Raw genomic sequence first — 24,856 nt, forward strand, 5'->3', positions numbered from 1 at the left:
CCACTGGGGCAATGGGGTGAAAGATCTAAATTTGCTTAATCGACAAATGTCTCACAATTTAATAGCTGTCATGCACAAAAATGGCTTGTGAAGTTTGCATTGTACCTTACTCTCAAAAAATTGCAATTTAAACAGATAGTTCACCCAAAAATTTAAGTCAAGTCTTTACTCACCCTCGTGTTGTTCCAAACTTGTATGAATTACTTTCTTCAGTGGAACAAAAAAAGATAGCCTATATATATATTTGTCCATACATTGAAAGTCAATGGGGTCAAGACTCTTGACCCCATTGACTTTCAATGTATGGACAAGACATTTTTCAACATTTGTGTTCCTTTGTGAATTTCTTTTTTATACAGGTCTGGAATGATGTGAGGGTGAGCAAATGATAACATTTTAATTTTGAGGTGATCAAACCCTTTAAAGTTGCATTGAAATGTAAGTAGTATCAGATGTTTTCTTCTGTATTGTGAAATACATGCGAATGTAAAGGATTATATATTAAAAAAAAGAGAGTAGCTCAGGGAGTTGGGGGCTGCGTTTGAAATCGCATACCCTCTTGAGTAAGTACTTATTTTGAATAAATAATTACCTCACAACAGCTAAAAAAAAAGTATGTTATATAGTATGAATGTAATCTGGACGTACTAAATTCGCCACCGTGCCCTTATCACTTTAAGTACCAGCTTCAGTTGTCGCGTCACTGCGATTCACAAATCCTCTCCCGTAGCCTAATGGGATAGTAAAGTGTCCATTGTATGCACACTTCAGAATCTCGCCAGAAGTAGGTCATCAACGTTCCCTAATAGCTGAGGAGGAGGGTGTTGCAGATGAAAACGAGCTTGCAGGGGCGGGTTTTATTGGAAAAGTCCTGCATACGTCACCAAAGAGAGATTTCACTTGAAGATCAAGTTACAGTATGACATTTTGATTAAACATTACGGGGTGAAAATGTTTTTTTGTTTTTTTTTAAACATGCACGGATGAATTGTTCACAATAAGATCTATAATATATCCAGACAGGGTGAATTTTCATTTCATGCTGACTTTAAGCACAAAACCACCGTTCAGTTTTTCAGTGAATGCTATGATATTGCTTCATCATCATCATCCGAACAGCAGCAGCCCTAGCAGGGCCAGGTCTTGTTTTTGGACTAGATCATGCTTGATGTTATCTCCTGTTACAGGAGCTGATGGATGTTTTGTGCCGGTGCGGAAATAAATAGGGAGGTGGACAGCCAAAAAAATGCTCATTCCTCCAAAGTTCTCCTGTACAGGTTGCAGAGAAGTGAAGTATGCCAGAGCAATCTATTTCACATGCTGAAGCTGAAACCTAATTACACAGATTAATGTCCCATGGAAGGTGCCATTACCTAAATAGCCTCCTTAAAAAAGGAGGAGACTTTGCTTCAGCCCAAATATGCGGTTTAAATGCTGATGGATCCTTCAAATCTAGATTTGAATATGCGCGTCCTGACTTTCTTCAGTCTGCTGCTAAAGTAAGATTTTGTGCAGCCTTTAATTCCCCCTCTACAGGCACTTCACTTGACAATGACAGTAAGCCTGGATAAGTCCTCGCCCTACCTTCTCCAACGTGAAATATTTAACCAGGGCTGCCAGTAGCACAGCAAAAGGCTTTAATACTGATTTCGTTCCCTTGCACATCTCACCTGTTTAGTGTGCAAAGCCTGGATTGATTAAACTGCTTTTACTTCCCAGGCTAACCTTTAGGGACCCAGCGTTGCGACCCCAGGGCCACTTCTGATCCCGGTGTTTACAGCTGCGTGCGGAAGCACGTGCTGGTCAGTCCCGCCACGACACCGGCTTCTTAAAATAAGACATCGGTTGTTGTGGTGGATGAGAGAGCGGGAAATGGTGTTGACAGTCAGAGCCGTGAGCTTGACGCGGCCTTCGGTTGAATCTGTCAGAGCAGAAGCACCCCACCCCCATCGTCACCCCTCTGCTCACACACAAGCACATGCTGTCGCGAGGCATTAGCGTGGCAGAAATACACACACTTGCTCCTTCCACCCCACATGAAGCCTAGGCATTCTCTACCGCGTTGCAAAATCTTCCCATCCCCACGCTTGAGCCTACGTAACGTCAGATGTGCATTTACAGGCAGTTAGTTGCAGTTTTTGTGGGCTGTTGGGAGAAACGTGTGTATGACGCATCTGTTTCCACACTTATGACCGAAACATGCCACAATGTGGGAATTTAAAAAAAATTCCCTAAGTAATTGCTGATGTTTTTGCTGACAAGAGTTGACCTTCAGACATTTGCTTCTCGTAGCCTATTGTTGTTCCTGACATTAAGCCACTGGTAAGAAAAAAAACTCTGAAATGAATTCACTCATTAGCTATTTATTTATCACAATTTATTTGTTTGTTTATCTATCACAATTTATTGATCATTTTACATACACCGTGGCAAGGCATTGCATTGTGTTAAAAAAATTTTTTTATTTATTTATTTATCACTTTTCATACACAGTGGCAAGGCGTTGCATTGTGTCAAAAACCATTTATTTATCTAGGCTATCACTTTTCATACACAGTGGCAAGGCATTGTGTTAAAAAAAACTATATTTATTTATCACATTTCATACACAGTGGTAATACATTGCATTGTGTTAAAAAAAACGATTTATTTATTTATCACTTTTCATAGTGGCAAGACATTGCATTGTGATAAAAACTATTTATTTATTTATTTATCACATTTCATATACAGTGGCAAGGCATTCATTGTGTTAAAACTATTTATTTATCTATCTATCACTTTTCATTGCATTGTGTTAAAAACTAGTTATTCAGTTATCACACACATAATAAAAAGAAAACAAACTAATTAAAAATGGGTTAAAATTAATATAAAGAAAAAAATAACATTATAAAAAATATAGCCTAGCACAACTAGTAAAGTGCTACACATTGCTCAGTCAAACACATCCTGACCATTTATAGCCTACAACTGCCAAGTGATCTACCATCTCTGAAGTGCAGTGAAAGTCAGACAAACACGGTCTTTTAAACATCCACACGTAGACCTCCCTTCACCTAGCATCTGCATCGCCACATACACAGTCATAACAGAGTTTCTTTATGTCCTGTCAAAATAATCCCCTGTTATCCTGCTATTTATAGGTCGCTCCTTTCAAATTGACCAATCCCTTATGCTCCTCCCCTTCGCTTGAATGAGGATGATTTTACTATGACTATGGCCGCATGATAATCCTCCAGTGTCGTTCAGTTGCGCCGTGAACCCCACCGAGACTGAATGTCTGACTCCATGATGCCTCCAGACAGATGTGGCATCCTCCATGAGGAAATTAAAGCTCAATGAAGGAGAACAGAATTGTCTTGCAGATGCTCAATCGTATGAAATATTCATCACAAAGCAATGCATTTCCAGTGGAACGCGTATATTATTCTGGCCTCGGGGCAAACTGTGTCCGATATTTTGAACAGGGACACAATAAAACACCATTTTGGCCTTGGCACAGTCCTAAATATTCCATTTCATCCCTTAGCTCTATGCTTTAGGGTCTCAAGAGCATTCTGGGATGCAGACACTTGCATTTATCTTTCTTACTGTCCAGTTGCATCAACCCAATGTGCACACGGGCCTTTGTTCTGATTCCCCAACAATTAGCTTCAGATAATGAGGTCAGTTTGTTCACATTTCTATTTGTGGAGCTTTTTCATTTGAACAGAGTTGTAGGGGAGTGTGTAACACAGGGTGAGATGTAACACCATCAGTTTAACCAATTAGATATTAGCTATGGGTGACATCACTATCATCCACCAGCCTCATCAGATGACAGTAGAAACATCTATGTCTCCATTTTTATTTATTTGAAAATTCTTTTTATTAATTTTAAGTAACTTAATGGACAACATTTTAAAATGCCCATGTTTTTTAGTGATTTTACATCCCATCCTACTAGATTTTCAAACAACTTAAATTTAGCAGAAAATTATGAAATATTACTACATCAAAGTGTAAGACAAATAGCAAAAGCAGTGTGTTACAGACGTTAAAACTGAATGTCACAACACTCTCCAGTGTCCCCGAGCGCTCGATCTGTTGCCCTGCATCATGGGGTACAAAAACAATCTGCGGACCTACCGCAGCCAATCTGAATGGTCGTGATGCAACATCACCACATTTCACGCAAATCAGGGGAAGTGGTGGCTGAAATTAAAGTTACCATCTCAACCCCGTACTGTAACCCTCTTAGTGTTGGGGGCGGGTGTGTGTGGTGGTGGCAGGGTGGGGGTGGTCTCCCTGGTTGCTAAGGGCAACAGGGTGAGATAGATGGAGCCGCAGCTGTGCGTCTGTTAATACCAGCGCTCGACCCTCCACGTCCCCGCGCGCAATTCTCCACACACTCACACGCACACTGATCTCTCTTCAGTCAAGGCATGAGGATGCGAGCAGGGATTTAGTTTCAGTGTCTTTTCCAGTCTGGAGCAGATTATTACCTTTCCTCCAGCACACGGGACGGATTTACACACGAGAAACGAGGTTTGCAGACTCTTTTCTTAGTTATACTTTTTTTGTGTGTGTATAATTTTAAGTATTTCTGTCTTGCACAACTTCATTTTGTATGCTAGATCTGATTACCTTTCTTTATTGTGTCAAAATACAAAGCTATATTGTTTTAAACGCTTCGCATGTGCAATGCATTTACAATGGACATTATAAGGAAGTGCAGAGATTTAGATGGAAAGGACAATAGGCGCGCAATGACTGCGCCCTGGATTTGAATTCGTAGGCATGGTGAAATTGAACATTTGGTTCAACGAATCCGTTTCCAGCTTGTCTTGCTTTGTGTTTATGTTTATGAATAAGGACATCTGCTTCGCAATTGCGTGTTTGCTCAAGGAACTGTTACGAGTTCATTCATTCATGCGATCAACTTCGCCAAACGTGCCAGACTGTCCTCTCGCATATTATTATCAGACGCACTCAAGTGTGAATTTGCTCTAAACTGCGCTCAGTCTGTGGGGAATGTATCAATTAAATGCCCTTTTATGAAACAAAAACATTTTAGTCGCTGAATTGGATACCAACGAGATTTCGAGAATAAAAGAAGCATGGCTTTACCACAATAGACGGAATGCGCGCGCGCTTGTGTGTGTATGTGTGTGTGGCGCGAAGGGTTGTTGTTTTCCCGCTGCATGATGATTTCATAATTCCCACATCACACATTTACACGGTGACAGACATGTTGCTGTTTACTGGAAGATTCGCGAATCTAAATATTTTTAATTATTCACGAACTATTGTAAGGTCCTATAAATTGGTGATCCGAGTCAAGTGGCATGAATGAGTATTGTTCAGCATGTTTTCCAGACACAACAGAAGTAGGATGTCTCCTTGAGTCTTTTCGCTGCATTTTTGGCAAATAACGTACTACTCGCGCAACGCCTTCAATTAAAATAACTTGGGTGATGTTGATATCAACGCATTTTTACAAAATGGAGGAGATGGTTAGGGACGCATTAGCAATGCAAATTAGGTTTTGAAGAGCACTGGCACCTGCTGTCTCAAGCATTTGCATTGGCTTTTCGCTCGTTTCTCATTAGAATTAGGTTCTACTTCTGCAAGCAAGGTTTGAGCCCACACTTAGGGCTTTATCAAGGGAGCTTCTCCAAGTCTCTTCTCTTGCGTTTGCATAACAAAGGGGAAGGGTTTTGTTCATGAAAAGAGGGGACAAAACCGTCAAGCCTCAATTGTCCCAGTGTCAGTCGGATGGGCAAGCAGGGTCTTGTGTCCCATCAGTAAACAGTCTCAGTCACGGCAAAATCCAATTAAGCCATGTTCTTTCCATCAGGCTTTTCACAAGGCAAAAAATATTGCTTGTGTTTTTTATGCTACTGTATCCATTTTACGGTGCATACAGTCATATGGTTCCTTGAATAAATCAATTATGTAACTATGTCATATGTGGTTTCACCTCTAGCATCTTAGACAAAATATACAATGTCAAATAATTTCAAATTCTCAAGTGGGTCATTCAGAGGAAGCATTAAATTGCTTGAAGCATCAAGAAAGCTTGACGTATGATCATTTTTGTAATCACAAAAGAATCCTCTGTGTAGAAACAAAACCAGCCCCAGTGTTAAGCGACGTGAGTTGACCCAGAGTGAAGAGTTTAGAGGTTTATAAGATCATAATTTTTTTTATATGGGCTTAATAAGATAAATTGTAGAACTAAGATGCATAAGTTTCAAATATTGTAAAAAACATATGCTGATACATACAGCCAATTTAAAACTGATTGTTGTCTCCTCTCCTTCTAGCTTTGAGGTCCATCTTCTCCACACGGAATATGATGCAGAATTGCCTAATTCTTATGGAAATACGTTGGATAGGAACACTCTCAGAGCTGTTGGCTGATCATCAATGAACTCAGTTCCATAAAGAACAGAAGGAAATAAGTATTTTTTTTCAGTGAAAAATTCCTGATAGTTGGAGATTTTGTTTTCGGATATGGCAGCAACTGAGGCTACTGCAGAGCCTGTCCAAGCAGACATTGTTGAGAATAAAGCTGAGGTGGAAACCACAAAGCCAGACCCAGCTTCAACAGAGGAAGCCCCAGCTTCAACAGAGGAAACGCAGCCTACTACTGAGGCACCGCCAAGCACAGAGCAGCCAGCTGATAGCAAATCCAAACCAGCCTCTGAAAAAATATGGGACTCTTTTTTAAATAAAAGTGGGCTTGGAAAAGTAATGGGAGGGAAGAAGAAGAAGGAGCAGCATACAGGAGCTGAGGATACTACAGGCGAGGAGCAGGATAAGGTCTCAAATCAAAATGATCAAGGGGATACTGCAGGCCCTAAAGAACAGGAATCTAGTCAGCCAGCAGAAGCTAACGAGGCTGCAGCTGATGGGCAGACTATTGAAAAAGCCCCAGAAAATGAGGAGGCTTCCCAAGAGCAAAAGGCATCTGGTGCCAAGCCAAAGCAAGGAGAGAAGTCCAGTGTCAGAGACTTCATCCGCAATCCTGTCGCTAAAATCTTCTCACACAAAAGCACAGACAAAAAGGATGGTACAGGGGGGCTCCAAAAACATGACAAGGTTCGGTCGAAATCACTAGACAGACTAGAGGATGCTGACGCCAGCACAACTGCGGCTGACCAAACAGAGGAGCCTCCGACTACAGACGAACCAGACAAGTCTAACCCTCAAACAACAAAAAACATGAAACGCTGGCATTCTTTTAAGAAACTTATGGCTCAAAAAAGTCACAAGAAAAGCACAGATGAGTCCAAGGATGTTGAGGGGGCAGATGGAACAAGTGCAGATGGAGCAGGAGACACTGGAACATTGGATTCAACAACAAAGTCAGAGCAATCTGGGCAAAAAAGGTGGAAATTGAAGAGATCTTGGACATTCCAAGGTCTGAAGAGAGATTCATCAGTTGTTGGAATCCACAAACCAAAGGACAAAGACTCTTCAGATGTAAAAGATGAAAATGACCCAGAGGCAGAACAGGGGATGGAAGATGTAAAGGTAGCCAGTGACGTAGAAACACAGGAGAAGACTAATGCTGACGTTGATGAGGAGAAAGGAGCAACTGCTACTACACAGCATGCAAAATCTGTGGACCAGCATGCAAATGAGATCTGGACCTCTTTCAAAAAACGAGTTATTCCCAAATCAAAGAAGGCAGCTGACACTGGTGGAGCAGAGGAGGAAGCAGCGGGTGAGCAAGAGCAGACTGATGAACCACAGGCGGGTAAAGACTCAGGCAAGACAGCCAAGGCAAAAAGGACACACTTCAACCGTGCTGTGTCACTAAAGAACTTCATACTGCGAAAGGGGAAGAGTACCAGCATGGACATGGGGGAGGGTACAACAGCCCAGAAAGATGGCGATGATACTGCTGAGAGTGAGGCTAAAGACATGGATGGCCTTGATGATGCAGCTGGGTCAACCGATGTCCCACAGATTGGATCAGAGGAGCAGACTGTAGCTCAGAGTGAGAGCAATAATGAAGCTCAGGTGGCAGGCGAGCACAAGAGTTCTGATGGAGAGGAGAGGTCCCACACTAGTGCACCATCTGGTCAGCCATCAGACAAGCCTCATGCAGTAGATCCAGCACCAGAGGGTGGAGGCCAGGCAGAGCCAAAAGCCAATGGTGAGAATGGATGTTCGGATGCTACATCAGAGGACACCGAAGCACACAATCATGAAGCCACAACCCAGAATGATGTGAAGGATGAGGAGAACAACCAGGAGACCATAAACTCTAGTGGCAAAACTTGTCCGAAGGATGGGAAAATCCTAAATCAAGACGGGAAGTGCGATACTGTCAATGCAGTTGTCCAAAGCGGTGAGTGTCAAGCCCCAATTGACTCGAGAGATCTACAGCAAAATGGAAATGACAAAGCTGAGTCTAAAGTAGGACTAGGTACTAGTGTTGAGGTAGAGACCAGGGGGGATGGGGCCCCTCAATGTGGAGGGTCCCTTTCTGGGTCAGCGAAGACCAATGCAGATGAACAAGAGGAGGCCTTGAAGAGGATGTTCTATGAGGTTGCAGCTTCCATCGTGCGTGCAGTTGTATCCTCAGCCACTGAACAGTTAGCCAAGGAGAAGGAGCCTCCGGACAGTAGTTTGCAGTGTTTCCAGCCTGAAAATAATAGCAGTTATACAGATATTGATGTCAGTTACTGTCACAGAGAAGTTACTTTAAATCAGGGATCCCTGTATTGATCCTCAGCATCTGTGTTTGTGGGGAACATGTTCTGGTGTTGTGGACACATGTCAAAAAGTTATTGTTATATTCCATCACCCCTTTAAAAAGTTGTGAATGTTAGGGTCAGTGAATTCAAAGGAAGATACAGGTGCTTTAATTGAGCTGTTGTGAAGTTACCCAAATACCAGTTTGTGTATTTTCAGGAAGTATTCTCTACCTATGATAATTTATTAAATGAAAAATTATAGCATGTCTCAATGTTAATGTGGATCCAATAATAATTAAGTGTTCTTGAGGTCGAGGATTTTCACAAGCAGTTGTGTAGTGTTTGCTGTTCTGTATTATAAAGTTCACAAAATGTGTTTTTGGTGAACCTAAATGACCTCTTCTCTGTGACGAAAATGTGTGAATAATTAAATATTAAAATGAAAGTTTTAAATGTAGAATTATATTGTAATACATTCTGAAATCTCTTCTGTTATTATTTACCAGAAAAAAAGGCGGGAAACGTGTGACGCCACACAAAGAGGATTAGATCTGCATGGGATTCGTTCAGCGAGGAGCTTTGCCCCCCTCCCCCCAAAATATGGAGTAATCACATGTTTACACCACGATTCACCATGGTGAGAGATGCAATCCACATAGTTAAAAAAAAAATCTTGAAAAGCAATAATTCAGAATCATCAATCAGTGCAGTTCTTGCTACCATTCCATCATTGTAAATGTTTTGCCTGTCTACTAGTGAGATTTTATATTGTCATAAATGACATTCCTTTGAAATGTTAATCTCAGTGATCACAAAGTACCGTGATCATAAAGACTGTTAGTTTTATATTAATTGCCATTATGTTTGTAGTTTTCCTTTGACTAGATATATGTGATACAGACACATTTAAAATAACAGCCCGCCAGACTGCCCCCCGAATTGTGAATTCAATACGGAATTCAATGCTCTAATCTCTGTGTTTTTGTTTTTAGACTGTTATCTTGTGTACATGAATAAACCACCATTAAACATGAAGTAATTCTCTGGGTTTTCTTGCAGGTTATGACATCCCTTGCCATTTACAGATTTTAGAAAAGAAATGCTGACTAATTTGCATGCAAACCAACAGAATTTATTTACAATACCGGTCAAAAGTTTGGAAACATTACAATTTATGTTTTTGAAAAGTCTCTTTAGTCACCAAGGCTACATTTATTTAATCAAAAATACAGTAATACTGTGAAAAATTATTACAATTTCTTGTTTTATATTTGAATAAATATAAAAATGTAATTTATTCCTGTGATGACAAAGCTTTATTTATATGGGATGCTTTAACTGGAATTTAATATCTCACTTCATCCCCAACATATTTCTATTAAGCTCAGATGATTATGACTGTCCCATCTTTGACCACCACAACGTTGTCAACTATTTACACTAATCCGCCAAGATCATGCTATTAGCACGTTAACTGCAGATTAACAGAATGCCTAGCAACAGGTTTTGGTGCAGTATTTCCCTATAGCTCACCGCAGGGTCAGGGTTAATGAAGAATTGTGTGGAAGTATTACCAGATAATGAGCTGACTTAACAGGGACAAAACAGGACAGAAATATTGAGACTGTATTGGCAAGCGGGTGAAACTGACACTCTGCATGACAAACTTTTGAATGTGGCTTTGAGATGAAATCAATACCTATTGACAACACAACACGGGTGGACTTTACAGACTTAGCATATGTTATCAAAGCAGCAAGTCTCATCTTACATGTCAAAACAGGTCAATGGTAATAACTTTTTTGTTTTTTTACTGTTTTCGCTATAAAAAAAGACTTTACTTTCCAATGAGCATCTGCACATGCTGCTAGATCATCCAGTGGCCAGTAGTTTAACTGGTTCTAGGGGGAAAAACAGATTTTACAAAAAGAGATAGATGAGCTTGGATCAATTGGGGAAAAAAAACAACCTTTGCCCTTTGTTTTAGACAGACAAATCTAGTAACCTCATTTTCCCTCGTCATCTAACTGTACCCAAAGGCAGAGGAGGTTTTATTAACTATGACACAGAGCATTAAAAACTCACGTTAGATAAATCCATTGAAAGGCAATCTGCTTAATGGTCCACAGGCCAGCAAGATGACACTTAATGGCCACTTTTACTGAAAATACCAGCAGGTCAGAGAGGTACTCTTAATCTATGAAAGCATACTGACGAATTAAAGAAAACCAGAAAAGAGTGCTTTCATCTGACATGTTTTCCCATCTTTATGTGATTAAGAGGATTGCTGTGCAAAAGCCTCTTAGTAAAAGAGCACAATGCACAAACTAATATGTTTTAATCACAGTTTGTGCTGTAGATATGTAAACAACAGTCAAAGGCAATTTACAGTTATGTTTTAAGAAACTCTTACACCATAGTATCTGAGAAAATATAAATACAAACAGGCAATTAAAAATAAAACAAAAAGTCCTTTAGTGCATTGCCCTCATCGCCCAACATATTTACAGACGTTGCTTATGAAAAGCTCATTTTAGGATAAAGCAGTTGTGCATTGTCATACACATATTATATACACACTCAATACATACATCATAGATTTACTCCATTTTGGACATCTCAAATTTCGTAGTCATGATCTCCTGGGGGAGGAAAGAAAGACAAAATCATGAGAGGAAATCTTTTAAACAATGGGGAAAATGAGACATTTAAAAAGGCTGTGCAATACAATAAAATTCTCGAAATAATCAACACGGTTACATAAACGCCTATAAAAGCCTGCATGTATTGTAGCATGTAATCTCTGATCTCCTCTTTAAGAGATTTGGCTGCGGTTCGAAATGAACACGTCCAATGTTAGCTTTAGTGAGGTCTTATTAGTCAGACAAAACCTCCAAAGCCTCAGCGCTCCTTTTGTTCCAAGCAGAAAGAAAACAACCGACGGAGAGGGAGCGAGGGTAAACACTGTGACGTGACCGGCTGATCGCGCTCTGTGTTCTACTTTGGAAGCTCAAATGGCGCCCACTGCTGGCCTATCAGAGTACGAGACACTTACCTCGTCTGAGTCTAGCAGAGGCGGCAGTGCGCTGCAAAACAAAGAAAAGGACACGTCAATGACACGGCAGTAATTGCTAGTAGATTTAAAGGCAAATTGATAGTGTCTTTGGTTGTACAAATAATCTCACTAAAAAGTGAATTCCTTTTAAAAATTAACCAGTTATTTCTCATTCTAACCATAATTTCTGTAAAAATAAGACTTTTATATGATCTCTGGACTTACACATCAGCCATCGATGAGGGAATGTTCTCCTCAACCCATTTGAGATCTTCATCCTGTGGTGACCACAAAATGTACAAATTTAGCATTGGGGGAAGGCCTTGACATGACAAAAAACATGAAGCACATCTGGGAATACACAATAATGAGCGATTGTTTTTTCACAACGTGGTGTTTTATATCTTTCTTAAGGCATTCTTCTATATGGCAATACAACATGCTTATTGTCAGTAAAACTATAAAAATGTTATGCCAAGTATTGTTGTGCATTACCACTTTGCTGAGTTTTGCATTTCCATTGGTCTCTGGTTTCATCCCTCTCATTTTCACACCCTCTGTAGATTCAAGAATAACTGGTTAGAACCAGCTAAACACAGTCAAGCGAACAAAGGCTGATAACCAAACATGCAGACATGATACGCAGCATTCAAGTGTGCTGATGAAATTTAAACTATGTTGCCTGAAAGTCGGCATGAAATGCAAATAGATCTCATTGTGAAAGATTCATCCACGAATACGTTTCAATTTTAAGAATATTCCTGTGAATATTCCTGTGAAAATGACAGACCAATCTTCATCTAGTCTGCTTAAACGCCACACCTGTGAGCTCAAGTTCATCTGCCTCCACTTTTGAGCATAATGCCCACATTTCAAAATCAAATCAACAACCAATGAATATAATCAAGTTACACTCGGATGTATATCACAATACAGAAGAAAAGATCTGTCGCTATTTATTTCATATAGGAAAGATCCTATATGCAGAATTATTTCTCCATCATCTTTAAATATAGGCCACTTCTTGTGTCTCACACCTTCTAATTTGTTAATTAAAACTCTTACCGAAGGCTTCATTCATTAGCTGCTCCTCCTCTTCCTCGCTAACTTCATCCACCAGTGGACTGAAGGCATACCTGAAGGGTTCAGAAGGAGAGACTGATGATCTTGTCTCCACTATAAGCTGAGTTTACAAACGGGGTTGACACATGGATAGAGGTGAAGTGCTTTACCTCTGGTTGTTCGCTGAAGGCCTCCATAAGAAAATAATGACGAGCAGGATACTAGAGAACAGGAAGCGCCAGAAGGCATCATCTATCCACAGCTCTCTCCAGTCCTACAGTTCAAATAGGTGTCAAATGAATATATTTAACTAAAGAGACAGAAGAGATATTTATTACATGTAACAAGAGGATGCTCACAGATTGGCACTTGGTTAACTTGAAGGTCTTTGTTGTCCACACAATGAATATAACAGAAGCTGAAAGAGAATCAGAATTTCATTATGAGAACATGTGGCCCAAAAAAAAAGCAGCAAACTAATTCTATTTGCATACACTTCCGTTCAAAAGTTTGGAGTTGGTACGATAAAAAAAAAAAAATTGTTTGGTCTCTTACACTCAATAAAGGCTGCATTTATTTGATAAAAAATACAGTGAAATATAATAGAATTAGAAATCATTATAATATGCTGGGATTTGGTACTCAAGAAACATTTCTTATTATTATCAATGTTGTGGAACCCGTGATATATTTTTTCAGGATTCTTCCTTTTCAGGACTCACCGGCCATTTTATTAGATACACCCGTTCAGCCAATCACATGACACCAACTCAATGAATTTAGGCATGTAGACATGGTCTGCTGGAGTTCAAACTGAGCGTCAGAATGGGGAGGAAAGGTGATTTAAGTGCATGGTTGGTGCCAGACAGGCTGGTCTGAGTATTTCAGAAACTGCTGATCTACTGGGATTTTCTAGCACAACCATCTCTAGGGTTTACAGAGAATGGTCCGAAAAAGAGAAAATATCCAGTGAGCGAAAATACCTTGTAGGTCAGAGGAGAATGGCCAGACTCAAATAACCACTCGTTACAACACGTCAAACCTTGAAGCAGATGGGCTACAGTAGCAGAAGACCACCGGGTGACACTCCTGTCCTCTAAGAACAGGAAACTGAGGCTACAATTCACACAGGCTCACCAAAATTGTTTGCCTGGTCTGATGAGTCTTGATTTCTGCTGTGAAATTCAGATGGTAGGATCAGAATTTGGAGTAAACATCAACGGTTCAGGTGGTGGTGTAATGGTGTGGGGGATATTTTCTTGTAACACATTGGGCCTCAGATTACCAAGTGAGTGTAATTTAAACGCTACAGCCCACCTGAGTGTTGCTGCTGACCATGTTTATCCCTTTATGACCGCAGTGTTTCCATCTTCTGATGGCTACTTCAGGATAACGCACGTCACAAAGGTTAAATCATCTCAAAATGGTTTCTTGAACATGACAATGAGTTCACTATTCTCAAATGGCCTGATCTCAATCCAATAGACCTTATTCAGAGCAGCGCCATGACATGTATGAAAGTGAGGCTGTGAGGGATAGACTTGCCGTGTTTCCAATGGCATCCCCTGTAAAAAGCTCCTAGATTACTTACAATTTTCCACAGCTTATATTGTCAGGAGTTTTTTGTCAACTGAAATTTCTTGGAAAGATATTTTTCCAGTGTTTCATGAGCAGAACAATCCAAAAACACATTGAATAACAGTACAGCCCATTGATGAGATGCATGTCTGTCCCTCACAGCCTCGCTTTCATTCCCATTAAAAATCAAAGATGGCGCTGCTGTGAATAAGCTCTATAAGGTACCATTGGGATGTGGAGGAACAGGAGATTCGCATGATGGATGCGTCATCCGACAAGCAATTGTGTGATGCTATCATGTCAATATGGACCAAAACCTCTGAATAAAATATGAATCTATGCAAAAGGAGGTCCAACCCAGTACTAGCAAGGTGTACCTTAGGGATAGGCAAGGTCAGTCCTTGAGTGCTGCTGTCCTGCAGAGTTCAGAAGCAGAGCAAATCTCACCTGCCTGTGAACCTTCGTAATCCTGAAGACATTGATTAGCTTATTCATATGTGCTTGATTAGAGTTAAAGCTAAACTCAGCAGGACAGCAGCACTCCAGGACTGACATTGCCTATCCCTGGTGTAATGTGACTGGTGGCTGGTGAGTGTATTACAAAATAGAAAATCCATTAAAAAACATCTTTACTTTCACATTTAATAAATTGAGTGTCCTTACTGGAAAAAAATAATAATTGTTTTTTTTAAAACATACTGACCGCAAACTTTTGAACGGTAGTGCATTATGAAGGGAATATCAGTGCATGCAAGTGTTACAATTTTTAGTAAAATTATAGTTTGAAGAGTTGCCAATCTAAATATAGCAAGAGAGAGAGACAGAGATTGAATGTCCCCAATTACGGCTCACTTTCCATTAATAAATCATGTAACCCAGATGTTTGACAGACCAATCATAATTCAGTCTGCATTGAAAGGATTACAGTACTGTATTGAAATGCCTAAACACCAGTGATTAATGTCAAAGACACTTCACACAATAGTGTAGTAGTGTGCAGTGTGTGCTCACCGATGATAGCGAATATGAGCGTGTTGGTGAAGTGTCGGTACAGGGACAGCTTGACCAAGTTTCTCCTCAGCCGAAGGAGCTTCATCGTCTGGGCCAGGCTAATGAAGATGTGGCTGAGTGTCAAGGACTATATCTGATCACTAGAGCTCAGCAACTTCCTAATGTTCACAATCTAAATCAGACAGCTTACTATGCAGTTAAACAGAACAGAAATGACAGAGAACTGTAGAGTCTTCCTGACCCACTGGCTGTAACATGGATGAGTTTGTCCATTAGGTGAGTCAAGCTTTATGAATGGAGAAAATCTAGGGAATCACAAAGGGAAGGAGGACAAAAAAGGGCGATTAACAGCCGACATACAGAGGGCCACTGTTAAACAACCCAGCAAGAGAGAAAGAGGGACACACACAAGCAGCATTGGAGAAACGTAGGATATCCACCAGCAGAGGGTAGAGTCGAGAACAGCCAAGGGGATGGCAGCCAGCAACACCAGGTCATCTTCAGCCTGGCAGAACAATACAGGGGAAGAGAGAGGGAAAGACAGAGAGAGCCAGAGAAAGAGAGAGAAGAGTAGCACCGTCACACACACCAGCATCAGAGGGTCCTACATAGGGCTGGACGACTGCCTTTTTAAGATATTCAGAACCTAAATATTTATTTTCTCAGAGATGGCTTGAAAGGGTGACTTTTTCTTAAAGGAACTGTCAATTCGATTCAATGTAATTCAACCAAATACTTTCCAAAATGATTAATGCAAGAAGTACCGTAATGAACAAACACAAATGAGATTTAACAATTTCCATGAAACTACAGTATACTTTCATCCAAACGGTTTGTGATGATTTTTTTATTTATTTTTTTATGTTTTTAGCATAAATTTAGCATAAAGCATTCTCACCAATGCTGTATTTACTATTTTAATGTTTTAAAATGTAATCTGTGATGGCAAAACTGAATTTTCAGCAGCCATTACTCCTGTCTTTAGTGTCACATGATCCTTCAGAATCAGTTAAAAACAGTTATGTTGCTTAGTATTTTTTGTGCAAATCAGGATGCATTTTTTTCAGGGTTCTTTGATGAATAAAAAGTTCAAAAGACTAGCATTTATTTTAAATAGAATTTTCTGTTGCGTCCTTGCATAAAAAAAATAAAAAAAAAACTCACTTGCCATAAACTTTTGAAAGGTAGTGTGAATATTATTGTTTATTACTAAAACATTTTAATATCTGCCACATAGGGGCATTCTTGAATATTTTTGAGCGAATTTGTTGAATTAAGATTTGGTTTCTGAAATGCAAAGTTTAACAAAAGAATATATTTTGAAGAATGTTTGTAACCAAATAGTTTTTTTCCCTCCATATTATGGAAGTCAATGGTGCCCCACAACTGTTTGGTTACAATCATTCTTCAAAATATCTTCTTTTGTGTTCAGCAGAACAAATACATTTCTACAGGTTCAGAACAACTTGAGGGTGAGTAAATGATGACAGAAATTTCATTTTTGGGTGAACTATCCCTTTAACAGAAGTAAATTGAACTTACCAAATAGTGTAACGACAAATAATGATATGTATATGCAGATGCCATATTCGACTGCTACAGAAATGTCGACATGTCCGCCATCTGGGAACGGTTAACATGATGCCGTTCATTAGTCACACTAACAATTCAATGAATTTTAATGAAACACATTCAGAATGTGCTGGTTTATGTGTAACAAATGCAACATCCATATGCAGAATTGTTACATTAATAATAAACTAAATGCTGTGAAACTGCAGATGTAGATGAACAGTAAATTTGCTATTTTTAAGTGGTCACAGACCGGATTTGACCGTTCCAATATGGCGGACGGATTACGTGGTAGCCCATATAAACAGACACTAATGAGGCATCTGTGAATATACACCTATGAAATAAATAGCATTTCAGTAATCGAGTATCGTTAAAATTCCTATGTTGTTTCATTTTATATTGCCATCGAAATTATCTTCATATTTAATACATCGCCCAGCCCTAGTTCTAAATGCTCACACTTTGCAACCCATAACCATCATTCAGCCCAACAAAGGCAGGTTTACATCATGCTACTAGCTTGGAAGCAAGACTGAAAATGGGGAAAAAAGATATTCCACAAGGCATTATCTCAACTGTACGCCACCACCCAACACAAGTGCCAAAAGAATCCGAGAAGAGAAATGAGAGAATGTCCATAACATAGCATCCCAAAAAGAATTGCACAGAGTACTGTATGCATCGTCACTGAAGTAGAAAAAAAGAAACATTTATAAGTTCAACCCTGTTGAATCTGCTGTCATTTCCATTTATCTGTCCTAAACTACACCATGCAGAAGTCACTGTAATAACACCACAAAATGAACACTACCATGACACAATCTTAACAGATGACTGACTTGTGAAAGGATATCCACCACACAACACAAGAATCAATGAGGGCCATAACAATGTCACAAAGCAGCCTGCTTGAACCACCGTGCTCCTGCGAGAGAGAAACATTAAGCTTCACATGACATTTGGTGCAACAGCATCATGTTAAATTAGAAGGTTTGCCACAAAGGAGGATATATTTATCCACTAGTCACTATTTATTATAGGCAATGAAAGCGTGTTTGTATTCAGCGGGGAGACTCTCCTTACCGTGTTGACTCTCAGGACGCCCTCTATGATGGAGAAGATAAGGTAGAGCAGTCCTACTCCCACTACCCTGTGCAGCAATGCTCCTAGTCTTGGCCTGCAGCAAAAAGGCAGAGTTGTTGAATGGGGAAATGTATAGAAGATTACTCTTATAGTAAATGCTTTGCTGCAATTGAACTCAACTTCCAGAATTAACTGCAGGTAGCATTACACTTAGGGATGCAGGATATATCGGCTACCATTTCGGTATCGACCGATATATGCTCATTTTTAATGTTAACGTTATCGGCCCGATAAGAAGATTTGGCGGATATATTAAAGGTCGATAAATAATGGATTATTTCCTTCTGCTGAGACAGTTCAGATGCGCACTGTTCTCCATAATGGTTTTGAATAGCTTGAAATATGATTGGAATCACTTCAGAAAAGGAAAATACAGTTAAGTGCAACATGTGCTGTCATATAGGCAACATACAATTATAATAAGAACATTATAATTGTGTGCTTGGGACATGGGTTCTAAAGGTGAGACTTTTGTTTTTGTAATCAGGCTCTCAAAAATTATATAGAAATTTGGATTTAGATTTATCGGCCAATATATCGGTTATCGGCTTTTAAATATAAAGAATTATGGGTATCGGCCAACATTTTCATATCTGTACATTCCTAATTACACTTATACTAGTGTTCAAAAGTTTGGGGTCTGTCACTTTCTTTTAATGCTCACCAGAGCTAAAGTTATTTGATCAAAAACACAGAAAAAAAATTGTGAAATATTATTACAGTTTAAAATGACTTCAGATCCTTCAGAAATCATTATAATATGCTGATTTGGTGTTAAAAACATTTATTATTATTATTATTATTATCAATGTTGAAAACAGTTGTTTTGATTAATATTTTTGTGGAAACCCTGATACATTTTTTGCAGGATTTTTTAATGAATAGAAAAGTTCAAAAGAACAGCATTTATTTGAAATAGAAATATTTGTTACAAAACTTACAATGTAACAAAGTCTTTACTTTTGATCAATTTAATGCATCCTTGCTGAATAAAAGATTAGACCAGATTTTATTCTATTATGCCTCCATTTATCACTGTTTAAAAAACGACTTACTTGACTATGCCATATCCCAGGCTAGCAATAATGACCAACACTCGAGCCAGGGTTCTTTTCACAGCCGAAAGTACCTCTGCAAACACCACAGCACCTTGAACTGCACACACAAAATAATGCACCGTGATGACTACATTCACTATAGTAACCTTATCAAAGCTTTACAGCACCATTACAGAATCAGTCACATCAAACATAAGCCTAAGGATTTATTGATATAATGGGCCACAATACTATACTGTACATATAAACAGTTTGCCTTTGTGTTGAACATAAAAAAGCAGCTTTAATTTTAAATGTACTAGATTATTACAAATGCTTATTAAAACATTATAAGCTAAATATTAAACAGCCTTCATTTCTCTTCACAGTGACCATTTAAAAACTGACCTAATTTGAGTGCACTTATGTTGTACTACACATAAAATGTAACAAACAGCTTGAAGTGAGACCATACTGTGTGTCTGCAGCTGAAATGTGACATGAATAAATAATGAATCCGTTTTTAGGACATGTTTTTAACTAGTGTTACCTGATTGGCCATCGTAACGGATGCTTTGGAACTCTGCATAGAAGACCGCCTTCTCAAGCATGCCCAGAAAGATCACTCCCCCAATCCAGAACTGAATCCGCAGCAGATCTCTCCAGTAACAAGCCGAGAGAGCCAACCACAGCACGCCCATAATTACGTAGATGATGCACATCACCATGTAGAACTGAGGACAACGGGCAAAAAGTGAAAGTGGAAGCTTTTGCATATAAAAGAATCTAACAAAATACAACACAAAACACTGATATGTTGCTACAGTAAATCCTACAATACCATAGGAATCAGAGCCTTAAAGGTGGGGTAAGTGATTTGCAAAACGGCCGGCGGATTTTGAAAATACACAACTCAAATGGTCCTACCTTCTTTCCTTTGACTCCACCCATTCGAAGAACATGGACATGGATAGGGGGAGGGGGGTATGGTACGACCATTTGATTGACACACATACTGTCCAATGATTCTAGGTGGTCTTGGAAATGATTGGCTGGAGTTTTTCGAGTCCTGCCCGTTCCACAGATTATTAAATTGCTTCATTTTCATTTCAGTGCTTCTAACTCAGTGGCTGTAAGTGGGTTAGGAATAGGATTTCAAGTGATTTTGAAAAAATGGCCAAAAAAGAGAATCACATACCCCACCTTTAAATAACTGCAGTTAAAAATTTTTTTTTTTAAAGATACTCACAATCATCGAAGGCCATTCAGATGCTGAGATGTAGTCATAAGGGCCGTGCATCCTGACCTCCACTGTAGTTTGAAGAAATATATATTAATGTATTCTTAAAATTATTAACATTACAATATGTTTATTTATAAAATTTGTTTGCAATAGTACATCAAAAGGACCCTTGCTGTCAAACTGGGCTGTTCTTGTTCACAAGACATTGTGTTGCTGATAATCAAATATCTGGCTTTGTGAGTTCCATAAGTAGTTTATTACTACATGAACCTCATTATTACCATTAAGGTAAGCCTAACTATAATCTTACATTGTATGTTCCACGTCGCTTCTTTGGTAGCTGGAATCGGATCAATTCGGATGATGAACATATAAGGGCTGTCTTCCCAGGTTTGTACCACACTGGTGCGCGATTTAGACTGTTTCTGCTACAACAACAAAATGCATGTAAAGAAAGAGCCACAACAAAGAACCATTTTTGAATTGTGATTCTGTGCAATAATACTTACTACGGTTTTTACTGATAAAGAGTCTTTGCTTTTCGGAGCACTCGATGGATTTGTTGCAGCAGCCTGATCATACAAACATTTGGAAAAGTGTACTTTTATAAATCTGCATTCAAGTCTTAAAGGACAAGTTCTGTATTTTACACTTAAAGCCCTGTTTACAGATCGTTTCTGATGAAATAGATTTTAAATACATTTTGGACACATGCTGCTGTCCCGAGAATTTTAGGTTTCTTTTGCTTTTGCGAAAGTTTAATGTGTTTTAGGAAGGATTGTTCCAGTGCACATATGCAGCCATTCTGGAGGTGGGGGGGAAGCGAAAGAAACCTAAAATTCTCGGGACAGCAGCATGTGTCCAAAATTTTATCTTAACCGTTCTATTTCATCAGAAACGATCTGTAAACAGGGCTTTAAGTGTAAAATACCGAACTTGTCCTTTAACCTTGTTGGCATTGAACATCATATTGCATCTTTGCTTCCTTTACAATAAAAAAATACCATCACTTAATAATCATAACAAGGCATTAAATAGAGTAGTTCACCCCAAAAATCATCTACATCTACAGTCATCTACATTTTGTCATTATTTACTCACTCTCATGTTGTTCACCTGAACGTATAAAGTTGCTCTTTTCCATACAATGAAAGTAAATGGTGACGATTGCAAAGAAATTTGAAAAATGACTAAAATTTTTGTCTGTTCCTCACACAAAACTATCACATGGCTTCAGATGATTCAGAATATAGTGAACAAGTTGTAGGTACTACTTTTATTATGTTTTTATGTTGCTATTTTTGGAGCCTGAAAGCCCAGAGTCTCCATTCATTGTGTATGTATGGCAGAGAGCAGCTCAGACATTCTGCGAAACATTTCCTTTTGTGTTCTACAAGAGAAAAAAAGTCACACCGGTTTGGAGGGTGAGTAAATGATGACAGACTTTTCATTTTGAGTGAATTCTTAAGGTTTCAATTCTAATTTTCAGTGTGAGGGTAAAAACTATTGGGCAGAAAATGAACAAACATCTTTCGCCTGTGCTTCCGTCTTCTTCTCCACATCCCTCCTTCGTCTGTTTTGTTTAACTGTGGTTGGCTGAAACAAAAAAGAGAGCAGACAATATTCCCAAGGAGTTTCCTGCATTTTCTGGCTGCAGATTAAATTACATTTCTGGCTGTAGCAATTAAAAAAAAAAAAAAATTATGCAAAATGTTTTCCCCTAAAATAATTCTGTTGTTGTCCTCTCCCATTTTGCAGTTTTAGAAATTTGACATGATCTCTCCTATTTGGACAAAATCTATACTAGAAATATGTTAATGAATTTCTGATTCTGGGCACACACTCAAAAGAACTAATGACACAACTGGTTAGACCAGATATTCATATAAACAGCAAAGTCTTCTGGTTGTTTAAGCTTCGGCTATTTAGGTTAGCTCTAAAAAAAAAACTGTCGGTTTAACAGTGAGACAGAATCTGTGTCAGATCATCAGACCTACAAATAAAATACTTATTACAAAGCTATTTGGAATAATGGATTCTGGTTGTGGTCAATCACAGCACTCTGCACCATTGAATAATTTACTATTAGGCAACAGATTTCCTACATAGCTGTGCTAGTTTCATATATCACTCCATGGCCTCTTTCATCTCATACAATCTTCTCAAATCAATATTTAATATCTAGTTATTCATTTATTTGAGCAGCCATGGGATGAGTGAAGTCCTGATCACACAGCTGGGTTTTATATTGCAAATAATGGTCGGACGGCAGTACCCTATCCCCATATATAATTCTAATTATATATTATATAATATTTCAACTCACCTCATTGAATGACTCCAGCTTTTTAGGCTGATCAGAGATTTCTACTGCAAACTGGGTGTTCAATCGAGAGAAAGAGATGCTTATTGACAGAGCCTTTGAAATTCATGTTAATTTAAGTCTGACCTAAATAAACGAAAACATTAATGTACATTCACTCGACAATGAATGTATTAAAAAGAGTTGTCATGTACCTTATTCCCAACATTAAAAGATTTGCACTCCATAGACTCATAAACGTGACTAATGTAGAATCCATTGCCTCCTGGCCGCAGTACTTTCATGCTGTTAAAATATTCTGCTTCTGAATCAGTCTTTTTGGAGAAAGGAGAATTTTGCATTTTAAAATGCTGTAAAGTAGTCAAAAACAGCTATTTTGATAAAAATCGACTCACATTAAGTCCAAACACTTCATCGTGGCAAGAAGAACTCCGCAAATACCATGATATACTAAAGCTTACATTACCACTGCATGTTCCTTTGAGCCCTGAAATATGTTCAGTCGATTAATACAAATAATGCACAGAGCAGCCAAAGCATAACCGACTCACTGATGCATGAGATGAAGTTGTTTTGGGAAAAAATTACAAAGTAAAGAGCATACTCACAGATTATTGAAATGTCAGTGCCATTGAACATTGTCTTTGGATAATAGAAGTACCGGTAGTTCCCTTTAACTGTCTGAAATACACAAAAAGGAGAATTCTCACCATCTTACTAGTTACACAAAAATGAAATCCTTAGAGATTAGCATGTAACTTAGTCAGCTAATTTCAGGCAAGACCAGATATAAAAGATCATAGCCTAAACACTTAGGTTCTACATGTTCACCACTATAGGCACATAACATCATATTATCATCGATGTTTTTATACATTCATATGGTAAGTGTTAACTGGTGTTGTGTGTGCAAAGACAATGGACTGTCAATATCACGAGTCTAGAAGACACTACGCGAGGGTCAAGATTTCACCTAGCCTGAATACCGCAGTTGGCGATGCACTTACATTATCCACATTCAGGATCCATTTGCCCGGCTCTGATATAGCTGTCAGCGGTGGTATAAATACGAAATGAAGAATGACAACAATCAGTACTCCTCTAATTCTTACCGATACCAAAGACTCGGTCGTCGCCATTGTTATAAGGAAGCAGTTGACGTTACAACTTCAGCGCGAGCAACACTTCCTTGTGTAAATCTACATCCTGTTCGACGTCACTTGGTGTGTGGTGACGTTACTTGGTCATTTTTGTAATTGAATAAGTATTGAATTTATACATGCATAACATAAAATAATAAAATATTACACATTATACAATTATGCATTAAAAAAACACAAAAAGATAAAGAAAAAAGAAAACCAACTACAAAAACAATATAAAAGTAATGATATAAAAATAAAAAAGGGGCACAATCAGGTAAAAAAATATTAAATATATGCATTGTAGGGCTCACAAAGTGTGTGTATATATATATATGTAAACAAAAACGTTAATGTTAGATGCAATTAATCACGATTAATCGATTTGACATCGCTATTTTAAAGGTATAGCTTTCTTATTCAACGAGTCAGCCTTACTGTGAGACAAGTTGTAATAAAGTTGGCTTTTAACTTGCAATTATGAATTTGAAATTTGGTCAAAATATAACTAAATAAATTATATAAAAGTGCTTTAAACGTTGTTAATTGACAGAAATTGACATTTCTCATGCTACAATATAACTGAATAAGTACATTGACCAAATAATTGGTTTCATGGTAGTTATTACAGAAAGTACATTTTGTATTTATAGGCTACCTTTTTTTCTTCTTTTCTAATTATTTGCTTCATAAATTCTCTGCACATATTTGGCCAGGTCATTGTAAACGGGAATGTTTGATGATTACAGTCAGTTTAAAAGTAAGTTCTCTAATTACAAACCACATTTAACTAAATTAAACAGTACATAAAAAAAGAGGAAGCTTGAAAACACTTGATTTTTGGTTAATTAATTAATTATATTTATATTAATTAGATATTTATATCTTTTTGGTTTTTGTATTGCTTGATTTTTGTTGTCATTTCAAACTGCATTTTTTTTTGTGTGTGTGTGCTAATAAACATTGGATATTTGGTTACATTTATAAAAAA

At 38.4% G+C, this 24,856-nt stretch overlaps 2 protein-coding genes across 4 annotated transcripts; one reads left to right on the plus strand and one right to left on the minus strand.

Annotated features, from left to right (window-relative positions):
- Nucleotides 1-2,381: 2,381 nt before the first annotated feature.
- Nucleotides 2,382-9,731, plus strand: LOC309506188 (uncharacterized protein). The gene is made up of 3 exons (XM_082179800.1): nt 2,382-4,530; nt 6,312-8,347; nt 9,203-9,731. Exons 2-3 carry the CDS (start codon nt 6,502-6,504, stop codon nt 9,223-9,225), a joined length of 1,869 nt encoding a protein of 622 aa, XP_082035926.1. The 5' UTR covers nt 2,382-4,530; nt 6,312-6,501; the 3' UTR covers nt 9,226-9,731.
- An 81-nt stretch (nt 9,732-9,812) lies between these two features.
- LOC309506190 (transmembrane protein 87A) lies at nt 9,813-23,917 on the minus strand. 3 transcript variants are annotated; one of them, XM_082179804.1, is made up of 22 exons: nt 23,731-23,917; nt 23,332-23,404; nt 23,119-23,210; nt 22,918-23,037; nt 22,727-22,777; nt 21,928-21,996; nt 20,910-20,972; nt 20,711-20,828; nt 20,407-20,468; nt 19,708-19,891; nt 19,176-19,275; nt 18,061-18,154; nt 17,835-17,902; nt 15,403-15,515; nt 13,173-13,231; nt 12,984-13,087; nt 12,817-12,887; nt 12,247-12,308; nt 11,977-12,029; nt 11,752-11,782; nt 11,288-11,338; nt 9,813-10,597 (listed from the first exon to the last, which is right to left on the minus strand). In XM_082179804.1, exons 1-21 carry the CDS (start codon nt 23,860-23,862, stop codon nt 11,297-11,299), a joined length of 1,761 nt encoding a protein of 586 aa, XP_082035930.1. In that variant the 5' UTR covers nt 23,863-23,917; the 3' UTR covers nt 9,813-10,597; nt 11,288-11,296. The 3 variants fall into 3 exon arrangements, with proteins under 3 accessions (XP_082035930.1, XP_082035929.1, XP_082035931.1); XM_082179803.1 differs by lacking the exon at nt 9,813-10,597 and having other exon boundaries at nt 10,939-11,338; nt 23,731-23,916; XM_082179805.1 differs by lacking the exon at nt 9,813-10,597 and having other exon boundaries at nt 10,939-11,338; nt 23,332-23,394; nt 23,727-23,916.
- Nucleotides 23,918-24,856: the final 939 nt, after the last annotated feature.

Source organism: Leuciscus leuciscus, assembly GCF_965113295.1.
Source record: "Leuciscus leuciscus genome assembly, chromosome: 9".
NCBI classification, from domain to species: Eukaryota; Metazoa; Chordata; class Actinopteri; order Cypriniformes; family Leuciscidae; genus Leuciscus; species Leuciscus leuciscus.

Excerpts from the sequence above, each read along its gene's own strand:
- LOC309506190 (XM_082179804.1), bottom strand. The coding sequence starts at position 23,862 with ATGGCGACGACCGAGTCTTTGGTATCGGTAAGAATTAGAGGAGTACTG. Across the intron at positions 20,973-21,927 it reads CGGAAGCACAGGCGAAAGAT|GCTGCTGCAACAAATCCATC; the intron begins GTTTGTTCATTT and ends TTGTATGATCAG. Across the intron at positions 13,088-13,172 it reads AGTTAACCAAGTGCCAATCT|GACTGGAGAGAGCTGTGGAT; the intron begins GTGAGCATCCTC and ends TTTGAACTGTAG.
- LOC309506188 (XM_082179800.1), top strand. The coding sequence starts at position 6,502 with ATGGCAGCAACTGAGGCTACTGCAGAGCCTGTCCAAGCAGACATTGTT. Across the intron at positions 8,348-9,202 it reads CAATGCAGTTGTCCAAAGCG|AAAAAAAGGCGGGAAACGTG; the intron begins GTGAGTGTCAAG and ends ATTATTTACCAG.